At 39.2% G+C, this 23,136-nt stretch overlaps 1 protein-coding gene across 6 annotated transcripts in view; it reads left to right on the top strand.

Moving 5' to 3' along the window:
* PTPN3 (protein tyrosine phosphatase non-receptor type 3) overlaps positions 1-8,091 on the top strand; it is a 174,335-nt gene extending 166,244 nt beyond the window's left edge. For all 6 annotated transcript variants that reach the window (XM_075084418.1, XM_075084419.1, XM_075084422.1 and 3 more), the window contains 2 exons: positions 532-667; positions 5,143-8,091. In XM_075084418.1, the coding sequence (XP_074940519.1) occupies positions 532-667; positions 5,143-5,220 (214 nt within the window). In that variant the 3' untranslated portion in view covers positions 5,221-8,091. The remainder of the gene's footprint in view (positions 1-531; positions 668-5,142) is intronic.
* Positions 8,092-23,136: the final 15,045 nt, after the last annotated feature.

The raw sequence follows: 23,136 nt of genomic DNA, 5'->3' as shown, positions 1-23,136 counted from the left end.
AGCACTGGTGTTGTATCTAAAGGATGAGGGTTTTTTCTCCTTTTCTTCTGCAACCTTTGGGTGAAACGGCTTAGGCATGTAATTATCACAGAGCTGATAATCTGCAATGTAAGTTGTTCTCCATTTTATCCTCTGCCACTGTTGAAACCTTATTTTGAATGGTGCCACAAAGGTGGGATTTTTTCTGCTCTTCAAGTGCCTGTCAAAAAGCAGTCAATTAGCTCTTACCTTTTTTTAGTCAAAAATACCAAACCAGTACATTTAGATTTGTAAGCGGTTGTAACTGTTAACTTCACTTAAAGTAAATGGATTTTTTTAGTTTTATTTGTATGAAAATTCTTTTCTTTCTAATAATTGGCAGGAAATATTACTGAAATTGCTTTAAAGATAAGCTTTGCACTCTGTTCTAATTTTATTAAAGTCATCCTGTAACTTGTAAGGCTATTTAGCATCCTAGTTATGAGGCTGATATGAATCAGGTGCATGGGAAAAATCTGATTTCAAAGACTACTTTTCTGTTACATTTCACAGCGCTGGAATCGGTCGTACTGGTGTATTGGTCACTATGGAAACAGCCATGTGCTTAATTGAAAGAAACCAACCAGTTTATCCGCTGGATATTGTACGAAAAATGCGAGACCAGCGAGCTATGATGGTGCAAACATCAGTAAGTGATGGAGAGGAAGCCTCGTTTTCTGTATATATCTGCACTTGTTCAGTTTTAAAACAGACACAAAAATTTTCTTAAATTATCTAGTTGTATGAGTCTTCAATTGCCATTATATTTCACACTTCCTACATTTAGCATAACAAGATGGTGGCAAAGGCCGCTTTGTTTGTGGTGTGTTTTTAACTTTTTTGTATTTCTTACCTTGCCATTAAAAGATAATTGATTCCTATACATTGCAAGTAGTTAGAATACACAAAGTCAGACTTCTGCCCAAATCATCTGTTCATGGTCCTTTGTCTAAATTCTCTGCAAGAAGATGGAATAATTTTTTTTCTCTTCATTCTAGTACAGGCCCTTACAGGAGGTTACTAAACCAAAGGTAAAGTTAAAGGTTTTGCAGTATGATTTGAAGAGAGGAAGTGGCTTTTCATGAGGCAATTTTAGGATTAGAAATTTAATAGGAACAATATACATATTTTTTCAAAATTTTGCCACTACTCCAGTCTGGAAAAACAAAGGGCAAGAATTAAATTCAGGAAAAGTTGGGCAGTGATTGATACTACTGAAATATGAAAGTAAAGTAATTTTAAGACAGAAGTGGCTCAAAGACAATTTGAGATCACGAGGCAATTTTGCATCAGCTTTGGAAATTAACATATTTACAGACCAAGGATGAAGGATGGGACGTTCAGCTTTCTTTAGTAGAGGTTGAATGACAGAATATTAAGTGGGTGTTATCTCAGAGAGCTAAATGCCCTATGACAAATGGAAGTCTCTACTCTGTGCAAGTGCAGCCTCACCTTGAGTACTATGTGCAGTTTTGTGTGGCACGGTATATTAAGGATTCAAAGCTACTAGAGAGTGTCCAGAGGAGGGCCACAAAGTTGGTGAAGGGTTTAGAGGGGAAGCTGGTTGAGGAGCGGCTAAAGTCACTTGGTTTGTCCAGCCTGGAGAAGAGGAAACTGAGGGGAGACCTCATCATGGTCTTCAGCTTCCTCACAAGAGGAGGAAGAAGGGCAGGAGCTGATCCATTCTCTGGTGACCAGTGACAGGATCCGAGGGAATGGCATGAAGATGTGCCAGGGGAGGCTTAGGTTGGATATTAGGAAAAGGTTCTTCCCGCAGAGGGTGGTGGAGCACTGGAACAGGCTCCCCAGGGAGGCAGTCACGGCACCAAGCCTGACATTATTCAAGAAGCATTCGGACAACACCCTCAGAGGCATGGTGTGAATTTTGGGGTTGTCCTGTGCAGGGACAGGAGTTGGGCTTGATGATCCTTGTGGGTCCCTTCCAACTGAGGACATTCTGTGATTCTAAAGGGGTTTAGACCTACAAAGTCAACAGTTAAAGTGAGCATTTGTGTGTCTCATCTTCAAAATAAAATGCCTTGTTTTCTACTTGATCAAGGGAAGGAAGAAGGTAACTTGAGAAAACAAATTCTATTCATTAACAGGTTAACGACCGCAGGAGCTAGCATTACAATTAAGCAGGTGTGGGAAAAGTCTTACATTATAAAAGGTTGTGAAAATGTCAGGAATTAGTCATTTGTGTAACATTAGAGTGCTCTGTGAGCAGAGAATCTTCATGCATGCTGCTGAGACTCTTGTTTGTTGTGGTATAAGTGCACTCCCTGGAAGTGCATCGGGACTGTATGGTTGAGGAGGGAGTTGTCTGAATAGTCCCCTCATGTTCCTTGTAGAAATGGAAGCTGAGCTTATGACATATGATGTCATGAGACGAGAAACACTAGCCTCAAGGTTAAGGAAGCTGAATGTTGATTTCTGGAGTTATACCTGTCTATGCCCCTCAGTTTCTAAAACGAACTGAGGAAGTTCAGGCTTCAACTTTCTAGAGGTGGTCATCTCTTTGAGAATCAGACAGGAGAACCTGAAATAAACTTCAGCTTGCCAGAAGGCCGTGTCCCTTCTGTCACAGTAGAGATCAGCAGGAATTGTCCTTGCATTCTACAGTTTGATGTAACTGAAGAATATGGGGAGTAGTGACAAATACACTGACAACCAGACCCCAAGTGTGGAAAACTGAGTATCTAAAGTAGGATTCTTACCTTGCTTGCCGTGTTCCACAGTTCACCATCAGCACAATCAGGAGTTGGATGATCTGTAGCAACACAGCTGTGAAACTAAATTCACTTGTTATTTCTGAAGTATGCAGATGCTGTTGTGAGAAGCGAATGAGCAGGACTGGCATACTGTACTGTAAATGAGACACAGAAGGAAACACTCAACTGGGAGAAACAAGAATATCAAAGAGCTGCATGTTAACACTTTGATCTACCCTGGGTGCTCTATCGCATTCCCATGCCTGCATTCCAGCTAGCCCCACTGCTCATATTTGATATTCAGCTTAGGGCTTCTGGGAGAAGCATTAGCCATTTTTCAGTTGTAATAGAGGGATTGTTCAGTTGTAATCGCCTTGCCTGAAGCACGTTCAGCTGCCCTCTGGGGATTGTGTGTGCGCTCCAAGTCTAAGATGATACACATAGCCAGACGCATGTTGTGAGTTAATACCAGACAGGGCATACTCAGTAAGTAAGAATGGACTCCTCAGAGCTATTAACTGGTCAGTTTAGTGTCTCCTGTTAATCATGTGAAAGCTGTAGTTTCTTAACTGTAATTTAGTCATTAGGAACAACAAAACAAAAGCTTCGACCAAAATAATAAAGCTACTACAAATTTTGTGTAACTGTATGGCCTTTCATTTAAAAAATTAAAAAAGAAAAACTATTATGTTCCATTAAAGAGAAATTAGAGTTACTAAATAGTACAGAAAGCAGTGCTTTAGGACATACATAATAGATCTAGTTATCAGCTGAGTGAGCAGTAAGAATACATGCAACAGATAAGAGCAAAGAAAACAAGTAGTCAGAGTCTGAGTCAGAGGAAGCAATGCTGAAGTGCTCATTCTTATTTGTTCAGTAACTTGGTCACACAAAGGAGTTAACAGAAGTGTTGAACAGAGCTAAATATCACATTTTGGCTTGTTCAGGCAGTAGAAATATTCAAATGACAATAACAATGAAGAGAAAAGTCAAGGTAATTAAGAAATAAAGACAAAAGAACAGAGTGATATTGAAGGTGGGAGTAATTGACTGAAGGGTTGAAAGAAAAAGCAGGAAAATCAAGATGCAGAAAATTAATTTCCATCCCCCAGTTTTCCTTAAGTTTTTCTGTACTTAAGAGAAAATGTATTGCAGGTTATAGACAAGAATAACATTCCTAACTACTGGTGTTTAAATGCAACCCAAGGTCCCTCCCAGTCCAAGCATTATCTTTTTAGCCCTGTCCTTTGGGAGATATTGGGGGAATGTTTCCAGATGCTCCTGGAGAGTTGATGAGAGCTGACATACAAGGGCAGCTGGGGGAACATTTCAAAGGTGTAAAAAAGGATTCAGAAAATGTGAAGCTGCGCTTCTCTGAATATATGACATGGAGCTTTGGAGAAAGGTGTTCATTTGGGGGTTTTGACAATAGCGAAAAGTACTTTCCGAGAAGAGGAGAGGTATGCTTTGATCTTTAAGTTCTTTTAAATTTCCATCATCTTGTGTTCTCAGGATTGTGTTAGTCATAAAAATTTATTCAGGCTATGTAGGCTTTTAGTTCTGCACTAGTCCTGTTGCTAATGTCTCCTTAAGTCGCTTTTCAGAAAAAGGCTCACGGGCTAATTGCTTTTAACAAACAAATACATCATAAGATAGTGGAAGGAAGTCTTCATAATAGTATAATTCAGAAGAGAAACACTAATTTGTGAAGCCTTACAAGAACTAAATGAGCTCAGAATGTCGTGTGACAAAAGAATTAGTGTGGCTGCTACTCTTCAAAAATATTCATTTATGAAGGTTTTGATCCCATTCTGTTACAAAACGAGATGTGTGGTCTGATCACAAATTGAAAATGAAGCGACTCCATTTTCTGCAATAGTGTTAGGTAGTTTTGAAAAAAAAGTTTTTCACAAGGCAGTTGGACCTATATATCCTATATGGTAACTTTAAAAGTGGTTTTGGTCATGTAACTTAAATGTGTCCAGTAATATACAACTGTAGCTTGGCAAGCTTAGAATACTTGTAATAATCAGATGACAGTACCAAAAACGAGATGTATAGAGGACATAAATGACTAGTTGAACTTAAAGTCAGAAGGCTCATATAAATTTGCATAGCTATTCCAAATAAACCCTATTCCCTGAGATTTAAGTATGTGTTCTTTTAGATTTGGGGATTGTGTTTTTCTTGGTGTGAGATTTTTAATGCTTGTCCTTCAAAGAAGAGTAAATGTTACCTTTGTTTACTGAGAACACAGCCAAGAGAGTTGCATTTTCTCCTTCCATCTTTGTGTCTCCTCTCCTGTCATTGTCCAGGAGAAAAGGAAGCAGTGGGACTGTTAGTCCTATTAAACACTACTGTATAATCAGGAGTTTAATAATCTGTAAATGTTTTTGGTTTTTTTCTTGTGCAGAGTCAGTACAAATTTGTTTGTGAAGCTATTCTTCGTGTTTACAAAGAAGGATTGGTTCGACCACTGGATTCCAGTTAGCACAGCAGTGAAGGATGAATTTCCCCCCCCCGCCCCCGGAAAGACTGCTCTTAAAGTAAAGCAAGGGCTTGTTTCTGAAAGCAACTAGAATGGACTAGAAGCCCATGAAAAGACAGATGAGCACATTTGAACTGTGGCACTTTAAATTTGGACTAAATCGTGTACAGTATAACAAAGTCATGCAGATAAATATGAGAGCAATTGTGTGTAACACACTTTAGTCACATAGACACCATAAACAATCATGGAAACCTTAATACATTATCTTTTACTGCCTTAAAACACCCTTCGCTTTGGAAGTTACAAAGGTCCTTGTGTTTCTTTTGAAAATGCAAAAAGAAAACTACTAGTATTGACATGACTCAGCATAAGAAGGTGTTTAATATCTTCATGTTGTATGAAAGTTCATTGAAGGTGGATATTTGTAACTTTCTTATTGGGACACTAAATATTCATGGAAATGTAACCTTGACTTCTAAAAGGCTGACGAAGAGCTTTAAAGGCTAATGCATAACTACTGCACATTCAGAGCTGGAGAAATTAAGTATTCGGTTACCATAAATCTATTACTAAGTATGCCAGCTGTTATTATATGCTTTTAAAAAATCACATCTACTGCATGTGATGTCCAAAATAATGCTGCATTGAAGAATTTCTGCAGATGGTACAGTCTGGATCTTCTGTTGATCATTTTTAACTGCAACTTGCCCTTTTAACAGTGACCTGCTTCTTACAGTTTTAGTTATTGTGCTCCTTTTGTTTCTGCTGTCCTTTATACTTGTTTTTCACTGCTGCTTCTTTATGTGGCTGAAAACATTTTAACTTCAAAGGAGGTTTAATTCTTTCACCTTTGTTTCCATGTGTATTTATGAGTTCTTAGATGTAAATGTAGATTAATGTTGCACACAAGTACTAGACTTTTGACTTACTGTATATGCAAAGTAGTCTAATCCAATACTGGAAGAAAAATTACTACTGTACCCATCAAATATGTTGCTGCTAATTCAAGGTGTGAAGCTCACAAGGGCACAGGTGTTGCTGGTGTTCAGATGGTGATAAAATGTTGACTTGCTGCCCTTCAGCAAAAACTGCTCTTATCCAGTGAAACACAACTCCCTTTTGCAAGAGTTCTGCGGATTTACTGTGTTTCTTGCTTTATGGGAATGCAGCTAAATTCACATGAAGATTTACATGGAAAGAGAGAACGAATTTGTGCATTGATGAATAATTCACCCTAAGGTACGCTGGTCTCCACTTCATTTCAACTGGGAGGATTGGACTTTCTGAACAATATAACCACATTTGTATGATGTTAATTTATTTTGTGTGTGCTTTTTGATTTCCCTAACATAGTTCTGCGTTTTTGAATATGTTTAAAAAAATATTCTACGGGACTGCTGAAAACTCTGTTATTTAAAAGATTAGTCCTAAATAAGGAAAAATTTTTATGGGGCATATCAGCCAGATGTTTATATGTGTAAATTAGATAATTTAGAGAAAATTAGGTAATTTTCTTTTTAGAGTTATATATATACACACATATATTCAGGTATATTTTAGAATTATGGTTTGTAGTATGGATACTATCCATATATAGAGAGTTTCATTATAGAAACTGCCACAGCTGTACAACGTGCATCTCTCATGTTACCAGAAGGTTGTCTTTTTTCCCCAGGAGATAGCTGAAAAGTGAATGTAGAATGTGCTAAATTGCTGACTCTTGTCTTCTGTAGCCTTGGTCCTTCTTTCAAGATTACATTATTAGTTACCGGTAAAAAAGATAAGTGGTTACTATTCGTTGATCAAGAGAGTTTTAATTAGAACAAGCAGGGTAATTGGCAACAGGAAAAGCTTCTTGGCTTTGTTAGGTTGAAGGACAAATAGGTTTGTGCTCGTTCTTACATACTGCATTCCAGATTTGACTTTTGCTGAAGTTCTTGTAATATTTTGGATCATTATCCTCTTGCTTGATCTGGCACAGGCTGGAAAGCAAGAGACTAACTCTGGTTCACTCTTGCTAAACTACATCAGGTCACCCAATCCGTCTGTCGTTCCAAATGTAAAATGATACTGGACGTGCACATGATGCTTGGGAAACTTTTTTGGAAAATGCTTGTGGAAAAGTGTTGTACAAGCACAGACTGCCTGCCCTTGTTAGAGAGAATATTGAGCGGTGAGAAAACCCGCTGTCTCTTTCCCACGTGAGGAGTAGTGGGCACTGAAGAACCTGTGCCTGCTGGGTGGGTGGTTAACACAAACTCCCTTTTCTTATAATGTGTGTGCCTTTCTGTAAACCATCTTTTTTAAGTTCTGTTGTGTCCAGGTCTCAAAGTCACCCCTTGCAGTTGGCATGACTTGCAATTAATAGTTTGTCAAGAAGTGAAAAAGGCAAGGAGGAAAAACGCAAGAAAATAAATAGTAAGAAAAATATTTAGAGCATCTCTTTGACATCTGTTTCTTTCAGGGAGGTTCTTGATTGAACTTGTGGTTTATTTGTGTTCAAGGTAATTGATATATTCCTATCACTATTTATGTTTCTTCATGTTGAATATGTATTTACCAAAACACTGTAAATTTATTCCATATATAACTCCAGTCTGAAGATACATGGTATAGGCTTGACTTACATTAGTGTGTGTGTGTGTTTAAATAATAATGGTCATATTGTGACAACAAATGCTGCTCTTGTTCTGGTAAACTTAGACGGTTTCAGTAATACCATTCATGAACTCTTATTTGGATTTTAACAACTTGTTTGAAATTGCTGGCCACTGAGACTACTCAAACCTATAAAAATAGTAATCTCTGTAATATCTGATTATTTTTTTTATAAAACCATAGAGCAAATACTAACTACACAAGTATCTTGTATGTTGTGTCCATCTTTATTTCAGTCTTGCTGGGTTTTGCACATGTACCTGTAGGGTCCACAGGGGAGAATGAAGGGGGTTTTTGTCTTCTCTCTGTAGCGTGTGATGACTTTGCACTGAATAATGTATGCCTTAGATCTGATCTCACGATGAAGACATAATTATGAAAACAACATCTTAATGCTGGCTTTTGTTTCCACAAGAATTAGGAAATTAAAAAGACCCAGTTCGGTTTTTTGATAGGAGTTAAAACTCCGAACGCAAAATTTTTTAACTGTCAAGCAATTGACAAAGAGCAGAAAATGCTGTCAAGTCAAGATTCTGTATAACCTTCATAAACAGTTTAACTTTGATTTTTTTGCCTGTGCTTGTGTGGTCATGACAATAACTATTCAAAATGTCTGTCATGGCGGTCGATGAAGAGGGAGTAATAAGCCTTTGAGGTTTTCATCACTGTGAAATATGCTAACGTTTATTCTTCTTAATGAAACAAAGTTTAACTAAGTGGCTTTATATTTGATACGGAAGTAACGAAAATGCCTATTCAGAGTGTCTTCATAAATATCACAGAGGAACACTTCTAAGACAGAGGTGGGAGGGAGAGATCTTCCCATGTATTGAAAATAAGAAAAATGGTGCCATCAACCATGAATGCCTTTTGTGTAACAGGATGTATGAAACATGAATCATTAAAATACAACCAAACCTTGAACAATAGTGGTGGTGTTTTGCAAAAAAAAACTTAAAAAAATAAAAAAATATTTTGTAATCCAGGGTTTCGCTCTCAGTAATCCCCTTTTAGGTGTTGATACTAAATTATATGCAATCAAAATGTACCTAAGAAATCAGCAATAGCTCTTCATATACACTCATTTTTTAAGTTGGTTCCCTTTTTTCCCCTCCTTTTTTCTACTATGCAATACACAGTTAAAAACATATTTATATTTCAAAAAGACTGTGGTTCTGAAATATCTAATGAAGTATGCATTTGCCTTATTACAAGCATAATATGATACAGTTTTACAACAAAAGTTATCCCCTGTAGTTAGTGCTTTTACATGTCGGAGTTAATGCATAAATGGTCCACTGATTAAAAATGTTGAAAATAGGCATGGTTCTTATTCAATCAAATAAAATTTAAACATAGTTATTTCACTGTTAAATGGCTTTATTGTTATATCCTGAAACGTAGCATCTGAGTGCAAGTTTATTTTACTCCTTCACATAAAGCCTTTCCAGAAAGAATGTGCACTGGGGAGTGTTTGTATTTCAATTGGTAACCTGCAATTAGTCTACTTGGTTAAAAGCATTTATTAATCGAAACTATATAGAAGGTAAAGTTGTGTCATGAAATACTTTGTTCAACGGCAGTTGAAAGCCAAGTGAATGATTAATTCATTATATAAAACATAATGTTTTGATTAAATGGATTCTCTTGCATTTAAGTTCTGACACTGATAGCGTTAAGCCATCTCAGATGACTGTCTGTTTTAACAATAGTATTATATTAACAGTTTAAATATAGCAATCTAATGCAATATGATTTAGTTTTAGTGTACTTTAGCATATTTAATCTTCCAGTTCAGTTAGCTGTAGAAGCTTTAAACAGTGGTATCAACAATCACTGAAACTTGTTGTCTATAAAAAAACCCCATAACTTTCTCCAGATGAAAAGGAAGGAGTAACACATGATAGAAGTTTAATAATTTTTCAGCTCAGACTAACTCCGTGGCAATAGTGGTCTGATTTGACCACTGATATAAAAAGCAATTGTTGAGGACCAAGAGTATCAGGGGAAAAAGGCAAATTGTGTGGGCTGTTGACACTACTTGTTTAGTTTTGACTGTAGTTGAGAGACCAGCTATTGTCTTTTTTCTGTTTTGTTTTTTTTTTTTTTAATGGACAAATTCATCTCAAGAGGTGGCTTTGGGAATGGGGAGGAGAATGTGCCTTTATTGACTCTCCTAATTTTTGTTGCAGGCTACTTGGAATAGGAGTCTTAGAATTGTGAGTTATTTTGAGTTTAGCTGCAGGCTTGGAATCTTTAATGAACTCATTTAAAATATTAAAGCACTGATTTTAGACATCAAAGGAACACTTCAGTTTACTGTTAGTTTTCTTGGTTTTCATAATGTCATTTCTTGGGTTGTCATTCCTTTACCTTATAAAAACACTTAGAGGTTTCCCAGAACTGTAAAACTGGCTTTATCATAGACAGGCTGAGTGATGTTGCTGTTGCTTAAGATAGGATGTTATTTACACCTGCTGAAGGTACAATGTGGTGTTCAGACCAGCCTGAACTGACCTCCTTTCTGAGGAATTTAAACAGTGCTGCTAACAGTGGTAAAAATCATAAAGATATCTTGAAATCTTGAAAAAGCATGTAGGAAATGTTTTGTTCAGGGCAGATAAGACCTGGGTTTTATTTAAAAAAAAGTGAGGATGAAAATGGTTTTAGCAGGGGTTAAACAGGGGTAGGGGTGGGAAATGCATGGTTTTTTCCCTTTGCAGAACACCTTTCTATGTTTCAAATGCATGATTTCACTTGGAGCAATTTGTCTACTAAAGAGTCCCTCTGTTGATGGGATTTAATTTTTGTCAAACTGACCCAGGAAATAATTTTAGTTTGAAGTTTTTCCTCATTTACTGCTTTGTTCTTTTAAGTAACATTAAACAAAACTGAAATCTTTTTCCTTCCGAAAATTATTTTGGTTGTTTCCATTTGGTGTCATTTTCTGAGATGTAAATGGAATTTGAGCGTGGCTGAGTAACTATCGAGGTTGCCACACATGCTAAAAGGAAACAGATGCTTTACTAGATCTAGTAAATCCATTACCTGACATCAGTTACCAGCTGAAACTAGTCTAGGTCATATTTCTGTCAGCCTTTTGCAGAATAACCATTTTGTAAATAGGAAGTCTTTGGAGCTTGCTCACCCCAGTATCAGGAAGTCGTCTTGTACTGAGCTAGAATTGATGCTTTAAATAAAAAAAAAAATTTAAATCTGAACCTTGAAGTAAGGAAGGACTATTTACCAAAATCTGTACAAAACACACGTATACCTTCTACGAGGAAAAATAGTTTGTTTATAAAAAAAGCAAGCTGCTAGGCATGAGTATCTTCTTTTCTGTCACTGGATCTCATGTAATCATAAACCAAAAACCAAACTAGTTCTTAACTAGTAAGCAGCGTGGCAGCTAAAGCACAGAAAAGTCAACATCGGCCGAACTGCCTCATTAATGTCTCAACTTCCTTGTGAAGGGTTGGTTGCAATCCTGGTTCAGAAGTCCTTGCTGCAGAATGGAAGGAGAAAGGGCTTCCCTCCGTAGGGAAGAGACTGAAAGCCTGCTCGGTAAATCAGCAGGCTATATTTGACCTTAGTGGGGTTGTACTTGTATTATCTAACTGGAACAGTCTAAATTCAAATAGAATCGGGTGTGTCCATATGAGTTTGCAGGAGCACTGTAGCCCTACAGTTGCTCTAGGAAAAAGCTCACAGCAGGTGTGTTGATTTCTGTGGGCTTCGTTTGCTTCAGGCAGGCAGCAGGTTAGCGTGGTAGCAGCTGAGTTATTCCTTATCAGTGCCCCTCTAATTCACATACCTGAATGCAAACCTAGTATAACTGTTGCTTTCCTAGTTTTAATAGAAATTAAACTACTGTCTGTAGAAATTAGGTGAGGAAATAGTATATGCACTCAAATGTAAATATATTTCAAATCCACCTTCTGTAAAAGAAATTACAAGTATCAATGCTTATATTCCGGTGACCTGTGCAGGGAGTACTAAACATAATTTATGTAGCTTTTCACACTTTATTGTGTAACCTTAATAGAGAGGTACAAGATAAATAATGGGGACAGTCCTATCAAGGCTTTGAAAATCTGCCAGGCATTCATAATGACAAATGATGGTCGGTTAAGACTGACCTTCGTTGCAACTGACAGAAAAACGTGCTTGGTAGTACTGGAATAAATTATATAACAGTTGGGAAACACAGAGCTGGGGGTGGGTTTTATTGCAAGCTGTGCAAGAGATTCCACTGTCCTAGTCGCTAAGTTTGTGTTTTCATTTATGTTCAGTTAGCGTTATTGTCAGAGATGTAGAAAAAGCTTGGAAGATAATATCCGTTCAGTGACTGGCTATTTTTTTTCATGGTTGTTTCTGTAGCGCTCTATAGTTTATTCTTCTGAGATCTTAGGTGCCAGTGCATTAAAGGAATAAAAGAATGTATTTGATGTATTTAGAAGGTAAGGAAAGAGTTTATTTTGTATCCTAAGCTGTACTTTTCTTTTAAATCATTTGAAATGTAATTTGATGTTGATATTACAAAGCTTAATTTATTGTTTAAAAATGTAGACCCTTCTTGAAATGAATGTATCATTTTTCTTTTTTATTTTTATAGGAATAAAGTATTGGTTAATGTTTTCAGTATAGTTTTCTTGGGTTTTAGAACTGTTTTGAGAAAAAATATTGCAGCCACCATTTTATGGTTATTGGTTATATGGCTAATGGTGAAATAAAGCATTTTTGGCTATATGGTTTTACTGTGGCTTTATTCAAGAAGAAAAATTTTGCATAAAAGTTGTTGCTGACCTTTGTAATTCTTTAAAAAAAAAAAATCACAGATGGCTGCAGCTTGAATTTTATCTAAGCAAACAAATTTGTATGGAAAGTGTATGCTCCGTATAGATACGGTGTGTAATCCTTTGATAAATTGCTTGCTGGAAAAGTAAAGCAACCAAGTAAGACACAAATCCATAGCAATATTTCACCTGCAATAATTTTTCAGGATTATCTCAATCAATTAGACCAATAAACCTTTCCACTCATGAGACACAAGGCCACACAAACAACGGTTTTGAGTGTAGATTTTCTTTTTTCTTTGCTGCTATGTATAAAATGTGCAGGCTAACTTTCCTTTTTGGATTTCCCATGTCCTTCCCAGAGGTGTCCAAGTAGTCGTATCTTCTACACCCTCTGTTGCTCCAAGGTGGTTGTCACCTGTTTTACAACAAACCAGGGCCTAGTGATGCTGTTCTCGGATTATTTCTGTTTACGTGTATATGTAAAGTGCAAGTTTATAAGTTTCAAAATAGAAAACACACGAAGGTTGAATCCAATGTTACCAGATGGATAGAGCATTGACCTTAAAATATGTTTGGCATTCGGTTAAGAACTGGCATTGTTGTTAGTAAGCACTTTTTGCTCTCTACAAGACATGGCTCTGCCCACTGATTAGTCTTTTTAAGCTTGAGACCAATAATCCTTCACGACGAAGCTATGAATTCGATGAAATCCTGGTGAAAGAAAGTACAGGACCAAAACCAACCATCTGGGCAGCCCAGACATGGGTTATGCATGCAGGTTGGAATCTCTTATAGGTGCAAAGTTACCACGATGAAGGTTTTGCTGGAAATCAGTATGAAACAGCTTACAGAAAGACGTACCTGTGTCTCTGCAGCTTGTTAGCAGGATAGGGTGCAGAAGTGCCTTTTGGAGGAGGTGAGGCAGAAGCAGACACCAAGCCCATATTCGTAGTGGTCAAGACTTGCGCAGCTGATCGCTAGCGGGGAGAAGAGAGCTGTAATATGCCTAGTGTTAAGGGTGATTTCAGACAACGCAAAGCACCAAGGTATTCCGTTCCCACACACAAGGCAATCCTTTACAATCCTTGCAACTCCACAGAGGAATGGGGTGCTCTGCCAGGAAGCCAGGAGGATGGAAGAGGGGTCTTTATGTAACTTACATCAGGCAAAGATAATTGGGAATATACGTGTCAGACTGGCATTTCCCAACATATGTATTATTTCCATGTATAGCTCTTCGGTGTTGTATCTCAGTGATATAAAAATTCTCAAGTAGTGACTCAATTCAGCTTATGTTCCTTACAGTACTCAAAGTAAAATATTTTGACAAATATAAAAATTGTAAAATATCAAATTTCATCTTGATTTGGGATAAAGTTCCTTTTTTTTTTGGTCAGTCCTAGTAAAGCGTAACTAAATTGTTTTCCATGTACTAAAAAATAAATACTCAATGGTAGCATGTGCAAAAGCTAATCTGCTAAGAAAGCTTGTCTCTTCATTTGAACGACACAAAAGTTTTCTGTTTGTGCAAAAGAAGGACCATGTGAGAATAACTGAAAGGTGCCTGGGGAGACTGAGATCGCTGCTGCTGACCCCTGGGTTCAGAGCCAGTTCAGTTTCCCAGGCCCATCTCCAAGGACGAGGGACATCAGTGTTTCACTGGAGCATGCTAAAGGCCAGACTCAGCGTGACTCATGTGCAGTGTTGTGTGTTCGTCTGACACTGCTACTGGGGAGCTTGGACACCTGCAACACCCTGTATTTTAAAGCAGAGGTATTTGATTTATTTTTCCTGTTTCACTGAGTTTAGCACCCACCCACAGATGATGTAACATTGTCTGTAACACAAGCCTTTAGTTCTTCCATGCGTCAACTACAATTTTAAAAATAAATTATTTGGCACTGAAGAAAAGGTTTCCTGAGCACTAGCTCTGTCTCTCAAGCACAGTGGGTAGTTGTACCGGGGCACTCGGTCTGCACTGGCGCACGTGATGGTGTGGGCTGCGGTGTCGGTAATGCGGATGGTGATACCGAGATGGAGGCGTGTGTGAAAAACAGCACTGTATACATCAGTGTACTCTGCAGAATACCACAGGCGTACCCACTGCTAATGGGTTTGGTCCGACTGAAGTTTAACTTTGGCTGTCCGAGCTTTCTGAGGGCATTTGTACTGACAGAGCTTTTAGACCTGATAAATTCTTATTTAAAATTAAATACTGAATGTCACTCCTTGTAAACTACAAATTGATGTGTTGTCCTTTTTGAGTATGTGGACCTCAGCTCTAATCTGGATAGCTCTGCTCACGCATGTTCAGAAGAGTTAATACAAATGTGATATAAACATAGCGTAACTCTGATCTGTGCCTTCCGAGTTAGCGTGAGCTTGCTCGTTTCAAAAGGGGCCAACTTGCTTATGGATAATACTCAGTCTAAAAAGATGTAGTGTCTCCAGCCTTCTGGTTATATGCCAGAAACTGAAGTGCCTTTTGCCTTTGAAGATACTTGTTGCTGTATCCAGACTGGCTGCAAGTGGCATTTTCTTGTTCAGAAGAGTCACAGCTGAGTTATTTTCACCTGTGCTGCTGGGTTTTTTTATTTTAATTTTTTAATTTAAGAAATACTATTACAAGATCACCTAGTCTCTTTGCTTAAGTGTTCCTCAGAAATCTTATTGCAGAGGACACTTGTATTTTGGATAGAGAATGCAATTTTTGTCCCGTGAGAATTGGTAACAGTAAATTTACTGTGCTATTGCACCTCTGCTACTTCTGTGGCTCTGCCTGCTGCATCAGGTGAGGTGTCAGAGCATGAGCAAGAGTCTCTAGCTGTCTCAGGCACGCAGCTGGGAATATATCCCCTCTCCATAGGAGTTCTTCCTTCAAAAGGAGGCATGTTATTTACTTCATAAGAGTAAAGCAGGAACTGAGGAGAAGCAGAACTTCAAGTAAAGCTAGGACTGAATGGAGCCTAGATGCTATGCAGAAGGCGTACAGCACCAAAGTGTGATTAGACCTTCTGCAGAAACAGAAGGGTGACAATTTGGAAGGAGCTTGTTCCTCCTCTTCCTTTTCCCCATTCCCCTTGCATTTTCACTAAGGAAAACAAGTGGTTCCTCTGTAGTTCCTGGGGCAGGGGGGTGTTACAGGGAGCCTGAGCCCCCTTCGGAGTGGAAGGTTTCTTCCCTCCTATAAAGCTGTCTTTCTTTCATGGCCTGATGCAGGTCATATTAGTTTCCTATTCATCCTCTGCTACTCAACAGGTAAAGCAGTGAGTACTCAGAACTGGCCTGGTTAAAAAAGGGGAAAGTAGTTTAAAGCTCCTGAGCTGTGTAACTAAGAAACCCCATCTTAGCAACTGCTATTACAAGAGGACTGTTAACGATTTGCTTAAATGGCATTACTTTCAAATACTGTCTCCTCCTCTACCAAGTGGATGGGAAGGGGGTGGAGAGAGAGGGGTGTGTATGTGTGCAGACATATGTAAAAAAATAGAACATATAAGTGAATAACAAAAGTAGCTCAAAATGGGCAGAGAAGGCATAAATTCAGTTTGACATCTCAAACATAAACAGAATTAAAAAGGGAGTCTAAAATGAAGATGGCAATACAGGTAATATAAATAATGTATAAATAAGGATATATAAATATATATATATATAAATATATATAAATTTTTCTACTGTGCCATAGCAATCCTTGTACTAAAGTAAAAACTTGATTTGCACTATTGAAAAAATCTGTATATAACCTGGCTTTATTATTTGTATGCGTAGTGTTTGCTTTTGCAGATTCCTATAATACATGCATAGATTTACTTGTTCAATTAACACTGAGTGTTTCTTGTTTTATTGCCATCTGTGTAAACTGTTTGCTTTTTTTGTTATTACAAAGTTATGTAGATTGAGGACTTTTTTTAAGGCTAATGACTTAGAAAAGTGATTTCCTGGTATTTGAGAGGGTTTAGATGACAGAGAATAGGAAAAATAAAATACTTTAGCCGTGATTGCATTCAGCATATATTTAAATAAACAAACTTATGTATCATGTTTTGTTTCCTTAACCAAACCAATCATTATTCAAGTTTGTCATCTGATACAATTAGGGTGCTTGATGCTGTGCAAATAACTATCAAACACAATCCAGTTTCCAAAGGGCTTTCAAGCTAGTTCAGAGGAGAGACAAAATAGCTTATATATGCACAATCAATCAAACTATGGTATATAAGGAAGCAGGTGTATGCCATCCTCCTCCTAGTCAGGCTAAATACAGAAACAAGTAAATGTACTCTGTTTTAATAGCGGCTCAATAATAGAAATGATGCCACAAATAATTTCAGCAGACATTTTAGGAGCAGAAGTTGAGTCATGTGAACTGAGAGAGTTTCTGTAGCATCCAAATGCGAAGGGAACACTATTGCATGGAGCCTGGATTATCCAAGTATGGCAAGCAAGAAAGAAGAAAGTCATAGAAACTGGAAGTAAAACATTGGCAACATTACTTGAGAGGAAGCCCACGTAGTGCAGAGAGCCCTTTCTGGAAAGAGAATTGAAACCCTGGGCAAAAGCTCGTTCTCACTGTGATCCTATTGCTTCATGGAAACAATATTTTGATGGAACTGCACTGGTTGTTTAAAAAGTTCATACTGGGGAAAAAGAAAATATTTTCAAATGCAAGGATCATACTAACCTTCTTGTATTCCCTATTATGAGTGGGGGAAAAAGGTAGCAATAGCTGAAATTTTGCGAAAGAGAATACTTTTTTTTTTGTATGGCCCCAATGGACAAGGTCCTGTGAATATCTTGTTGCCAAGCAAAGTTTGGTTTACAATACTGTGAGATGCAGTTATTTATATCTGTTCTCCCAATGGGTAAGGTTAGGTGTAGAGACTGTGAGATGCTCACAGTCACAGAGCAAAATTGTCAGATCAGGGAACTGAAGTTGCAGGCTAAGTTGTGGTCCTCTGCCCATGCCAGGGCTGATGCCAGCTCCCAGAATGAGTGACGTGTTCCATGGGATGCCCTCCACGTGGAAAAATATTCTGGATTTCTGCACTGGAGAAGTTTCACACTAAAAACGATTGTATTACTGGCTGTAGCTGGTGGTAAGGTAGCAGTGGGCTTGGGTGGCTGCATCAGGACTAGGCAGTTTACAAGGTGGTGAAACATTTGGTTCTCCCAGGATGAATTTTTCCCCCCTTCCTGAGTGTAGCCAACTCGGTGTCCTCCCAAAGAGAAGGGAACTGCACCCTGCTCCCCCTCTAGCAGTGGTTGTCCCTTCCTTATCCTAGTTTGCTCTCCTCCATCACTCACAACACATGTGCCTCCCCTGCACACACTGCATGCAGTGTTAAATTCTGGTCGTGCCGAGTGGGTAGAAGTGGGTGAGTTGCTGTTGTGCTGGAACAGATGGCGTCTGCAATGCAGCCACCAGTTATGTGCGTGTGTTGTAGGTGGTTGCTAAAGGAAAAGGGGATAATTTAGAGTTTTTTGTTGAAATGGTTTGTTAGTTTTATTTATTGGGGGTGGAACAAATAGAAATCTGAGGTCAGATTGGTTTTTGTCTCTGGCAGGTGGTTGTCAGTCATTTGGTTTATTTAGATAAGGGCAACTTGGTGTGTTGGGCCAAGGTAACATGATGGGGATGATTAAGAGGAGAGGAATCTAACTGATTTTCTGTCTCTTGGTAACTTGCAAGTAGCCAGATTTCTGGACAACAGTCCACAACTTTCAGGTGTTCTTGGCTTCCTCTGTTATGTCCCCATCACTTATTGCAACCATGACCCCCACTCAGGTCACCTGCCACTCATACCTTGCCTGCCCAGGCTGGTACTGTAGTCTGCCGGCTGGCCTCATTTCCCTTTTCCCTTGCAGCGAAAAGCCTGCAGCTACCCACCAGGTTTCTCCTCCCATATATCCCCAGAGTCTCTTGGCCTCCTGCCTCTCACCTGAACTTCCGTGTCCCTCCTCAGGCAGCCATGATGCTCAAAGGCTCTTCACCATCCCCTGGCACAGCGAATGCCTGGTCCCTGCCCCAGGGGCTGGGGTGCTATGCCGTGCCCCTGTCCTCGGAGAAGCCCCTCTCCATGAGGGGATGATATAAAGAAGGCATAAAGGAGCCATTGAGGGTGTATTGTGATTGTGTATTGTACATGTCTGTTGTAAATGTAAGATTAACAGTCACTCATTATAGTGGCCTGTAATGGGCCACTCCTGTCCCCTGGATTTGTGGCCCTGTGTTGGGTTTTGGGGTGTTTCGGTTGTGTTCCATTGTGTTTTTTAAGAAGTTTTTTCTGTAGTCATAATGAATATCTTGGTAAAAGTACTTTTTGTTGCAGTGTTTCATTTGTGGTAGGTGTTTTTTTGGCTAAAGAAATTTTAATCTACATGAGGGAAGACCTGGCAAAACTTGGAGGAGGAGGTAGAGTATTCATGTCCAACAGCTCGTGAACAATTCACAGATGTCCCTTGCAGACCCGTGGTACCAACAGTAGGCACTGAATTCCCTTGTTCAGTTGTGCAGCGAAGAGTCTGACTTCCTGGGAGCTGCAACCCAAGGTTTACTGCTTTCGCAGTAACATTGTGCTGTAAGCTCCTGTCTAATAAAATTAGAAGAGAATTCACATGTTGTACAGTTCGCAGCTTAATTTTTCATGCTGAGTGGTGTAAGGTATTTATCAACTGGTTTAATAGCTTAGATCTCTGCCTGCACCTCCCCACGCTCCACTCTGTGTGGATGGAGGCTGACAACTCTGCCTTTATAAAAGCGTTCCTTGCTCAATCCCATGACTAATGCAGATAATTATTTTTAAAGCAGCTCTGGATGCCACTGCAGTGCGCTTTCATACGCACGCAGAAATGTATATTTGCATTCATCTGGTGTTTGTGAACCCCAGGGTGCCATGTAAATCTTACTCTTGCCATGTAGTTTAAAGAAATACTTTGTAAGGCTGCATCACAGTGGGGAGCCAGCTCACGTGCTCGGGATATCCAAAGGTACAATATAGCGAGTGTAAAATAAATAAAGATAAACATTAAAGAGATCTCATTTCACAGGACATTATTAAAGTCCTCAAGACCCTCAAGGTTGGTCCATTTCACATAGCAACCAATTATTTCTCCTTTCCAAACCTAACTGATTGTGGAACAAAAAGTTCTACCTCAAAATCAAAACAACTGGGGGAAAAAAAAATCACAAATCCTCCAAGCCACCAAGCGTCTCTCAGATTTTTGCATCCTGGTATGGCAATGGGTTAAAAACTAGATTGATTTGACATGATTATTTTTAATGAGTTGGTGATGGTGGTTGCTTGTATCTTGGTTGCTTACTGCATGTTCGCACATAATGAGATAATTTGTTCCAGTGCTTTTCTAGGAATTGAAATTGAAGCCACTTGCTCTATTATCCTTGGACATCTAGAAGCATAGAATACAATCATATAAATTTCAGTCTTTTTTTTTTTTAGGATTAACATCTTTCTTGCCTCTTTTCCCATTATGCTGTGCCATTCTTTCTCCAAGTGCTCAACAAAAACTTCTAGCAGAAGGCTGATGAGCACCATGGGTGCATTTCCTTGTGTCTAGCCAGTTAAATAGGCTTAGGTGTTTTCTACCTTACCAGGCTACTCTTTGGCTTGCTCCTTTTCTGGTGTCGTCTTAGCTCTTCCACCTCTTCCCTAGGTGTTATTCTTCTGCCCATCTGCATGCTGGCTGGATCTTTTTCAGAGAATACTGAAGCAAAGCGGCTTTAATTGCTCTGATCTTCAGTGCCAGCTGCTCCCTTCCCACTGAGAAGCGATCGTTATTGTCTTGCTAATATATTAATTTACATACTTTCCTGTTAATGTTGCTGATCTCTGGGTCTGCTCTATGTCTTTGGCCTTTGATTTTACGCTTATAAATTCATGCTCTTCTGTCATGCTTCTCCTGAATAACTTGCCCTATTTCCTATTTTTCTTATTCTTCTCAAGTTTCAGGCTGTTGCATAGCTCCTGACAGAGCCAAGCAGCTCTCCTGCTATGCTTCCTCCGCGCTGGCATGGCGCGTGTGTGTGCTTCTAATACCGTTTCTTTAAAGAGCTAACCATCTTCTGAAACTCTCTCTTCCCTTTAACTTCCCAGAAAATCATTGCCATTGTATCCCAAGATAGCCTTGAGAGTCTTGCCTGTTTCATACCTTTCTGTTGAGACGGGAGAAGGTTACCAAAGCCTACCACTAATGGCTTTTAAAAAAAAAAAAAAATTGAAACTGTCTGCCTAATCTTCCTTGTTAGATGGCCTGTAGCGGGTCTCTCGCATGTCCCATCCTGCTGCTTTCATTTTCGTTACTAGTAAAGACTTCTGAGTTTATCCTTCTGTCCTGTCACAATAAAGACAGAATATAAAAAATGATTCATTGATACACTAAACTAACGATTTATTTTCTTGTTCGCCCTTCCTAAACAGTGATAAACTTACTTTGTAATAGTCCAGTCACACATATCACCTAACAAGCTTTTGGTATTCCAATTACTTTCTAATCGATGACTTCAGTTCCTTTTCAACTGTTTGTTTGTTTTTTAAAGGAAAGTTTTCCACAGAGTGTTTTTATTTTTAAAATAAATTTTAAAAAAATAAGCTTTGCTGAAAACCTTCTTATTTCATGGAGATTTGGTTTTATTTGTTCTAGGAAAGTTGCTTGCTTTCCACTCTCAGTGCACACATGATCTGGAGCACAGAGGGAGCCTGACACAAAAGGCTGGGACAAGCATCTCTGTGTGCCAGTGAGGCAGGGGAAGCATGTTTGTGTAAGTGGTAAGCAGGCAGTTTTGGGAAAGAGGAGGGACAGGACATCTTCCCTGAAAACTCCCAAGCTTTGCCCATATTTAGCAAAAAGAGAAAAGAAAAAGAAAAAAAGGGTTTGGCCTTGGTTCATTGATCCAGCCCTTTGAAGAAGTACACAGTGGATTGATATGTCCTCACCGCCCCCTGAGCCTCCCAGCCGTCCTGGGTCCTAACACTGCCGTAGCATTAGCCCAGTGGGTGATTCCTGAGGATGCGCTCGTGCTCCTCGGAGCAGCTCTGCCGCTACTTGCTGAGGCCAGAGGAAAAGCCCAACAGTCGGCGGGATGTGAGCACTAGCAATGCAGCTGGCGGAGAAACATGAGGGAGCTGCTGTGTCTGGTCCTGATCATAACAGAGCGTTTAGCTCATAGCTTTGTCTCTTCTGAAGGCCGCCCAGCAGAGATGAGAAGCGAAGCAGGCGTTTCTCCTGCATTTTCATTATTTAACCTCTTCCGTTTTGCAGCAACTGAGCATAAAAAACTAAAAGGCTTCTGAAAAAGATTATTGTGAATTCAGGGAGTTATTTTCTTTGGCTTTGCAGCACACAGCATTGATTAGCTAAAGTAAAATATGTCACTGTGATATTTTACACTCTTCCTTGAAAATGGATTAAGGTAATTAGCAGGCTGGAGAAGCTGGTTACCTCCCCGCACGCTGCCTAGCCAGGAACCCCAGGAAGATCTCTTGGCGCTTTGGGCCTCCTTGCTTTTTAAATGTGAAATTTTTTTGCACATCAGTTTGCTACTCCTAATGAAGCCAGGAACCATAAAGATGGATTTCTGCAGCCACCATCCCTCGCTTTCAAGGCGGGAATTCTGTAGTGCATGCACTGACTCTTTAACGCACTGATACAACTTTTCCCTCTTCTGGTGATGAAGCAATGAGCAGAGTAGCAGATCTGTGCACTAAAAATGACCTGCTGCCCAACCCTGAGGTCCACCTGCCCTGTCTGCCATCGATGCCTTCCGGATAAAACAGGGACATTACTTTGCTTGCTGTTTTCAAAGCACAAGGTGGTATTATGAAAACAGACCTAAATGATTTCCATTGACATTTCTGTTGGACAAATTGGGCTTTCACAGTTCTCATGGATAGTGTTGCTGTCCACAGGAGTAAAGAATTTCTCATAATGAAAAAGAATATATCCAAGAAAAATAATGGTTTTTAGTCAAGCCAGGTGTCATACTGCTTTCTGAATTATATTTTAGGTTTTACCAGACAGCCTCCCTTGCCTGGCGTCACCCATGGGGAGCAGCAGTCTTCCCCTACCCTACACACAGTGGGGCATGCCTTGCATGAGCCTGTCTGGAAGCCCCAGTGTGCAGAAAAGACTGGGCTAAAAAATGGCAAACCACAGCTTTTATCAGGCCCTCAGTGGCATTTAGAGCTCAAACTATTCCAGTATTATTTTTTTCATTCCCACTTTCATCTCATTTTCCATGAAAAATATTAACAATGCAACTTTTTTCATCAAATGTTTTCCCTTGGGCTAGAAATTCATTTTCTGCCCTCTTGAAATTCTTGTTTGTTAGACCCCAGGGGAGGAATGCAATATCTGAGCCTGGGATAGTGAAGTAGCACATGTACAATATTCTGACAAGCAATAGAAAAGCGAATCTACTGTACTTGCATCTAGCAGCAGC

The sequence above is a fragment of the Phalacrocorax aristotelis genome, chromosome 2, assembly GCF_949628215.1.
Source record: "Phalacrocorax aristotelis chromosome 2, bGulAri2.1, whole genome shotgun sequence".
Classification (NCBI taxonomy): domain Eukaryota; kingdom Metazoa; phylum Chordata; class Aves; order Suliformes; family Phalacrocoracidae; genus Phalacrocorax; species Phalacrocorax aristotelis.
The sequence above is the reverse complement of the archived record's forward strand: the minus strand, read 5'-3'. Positions and strand labels throughout refer to the sequence as shown.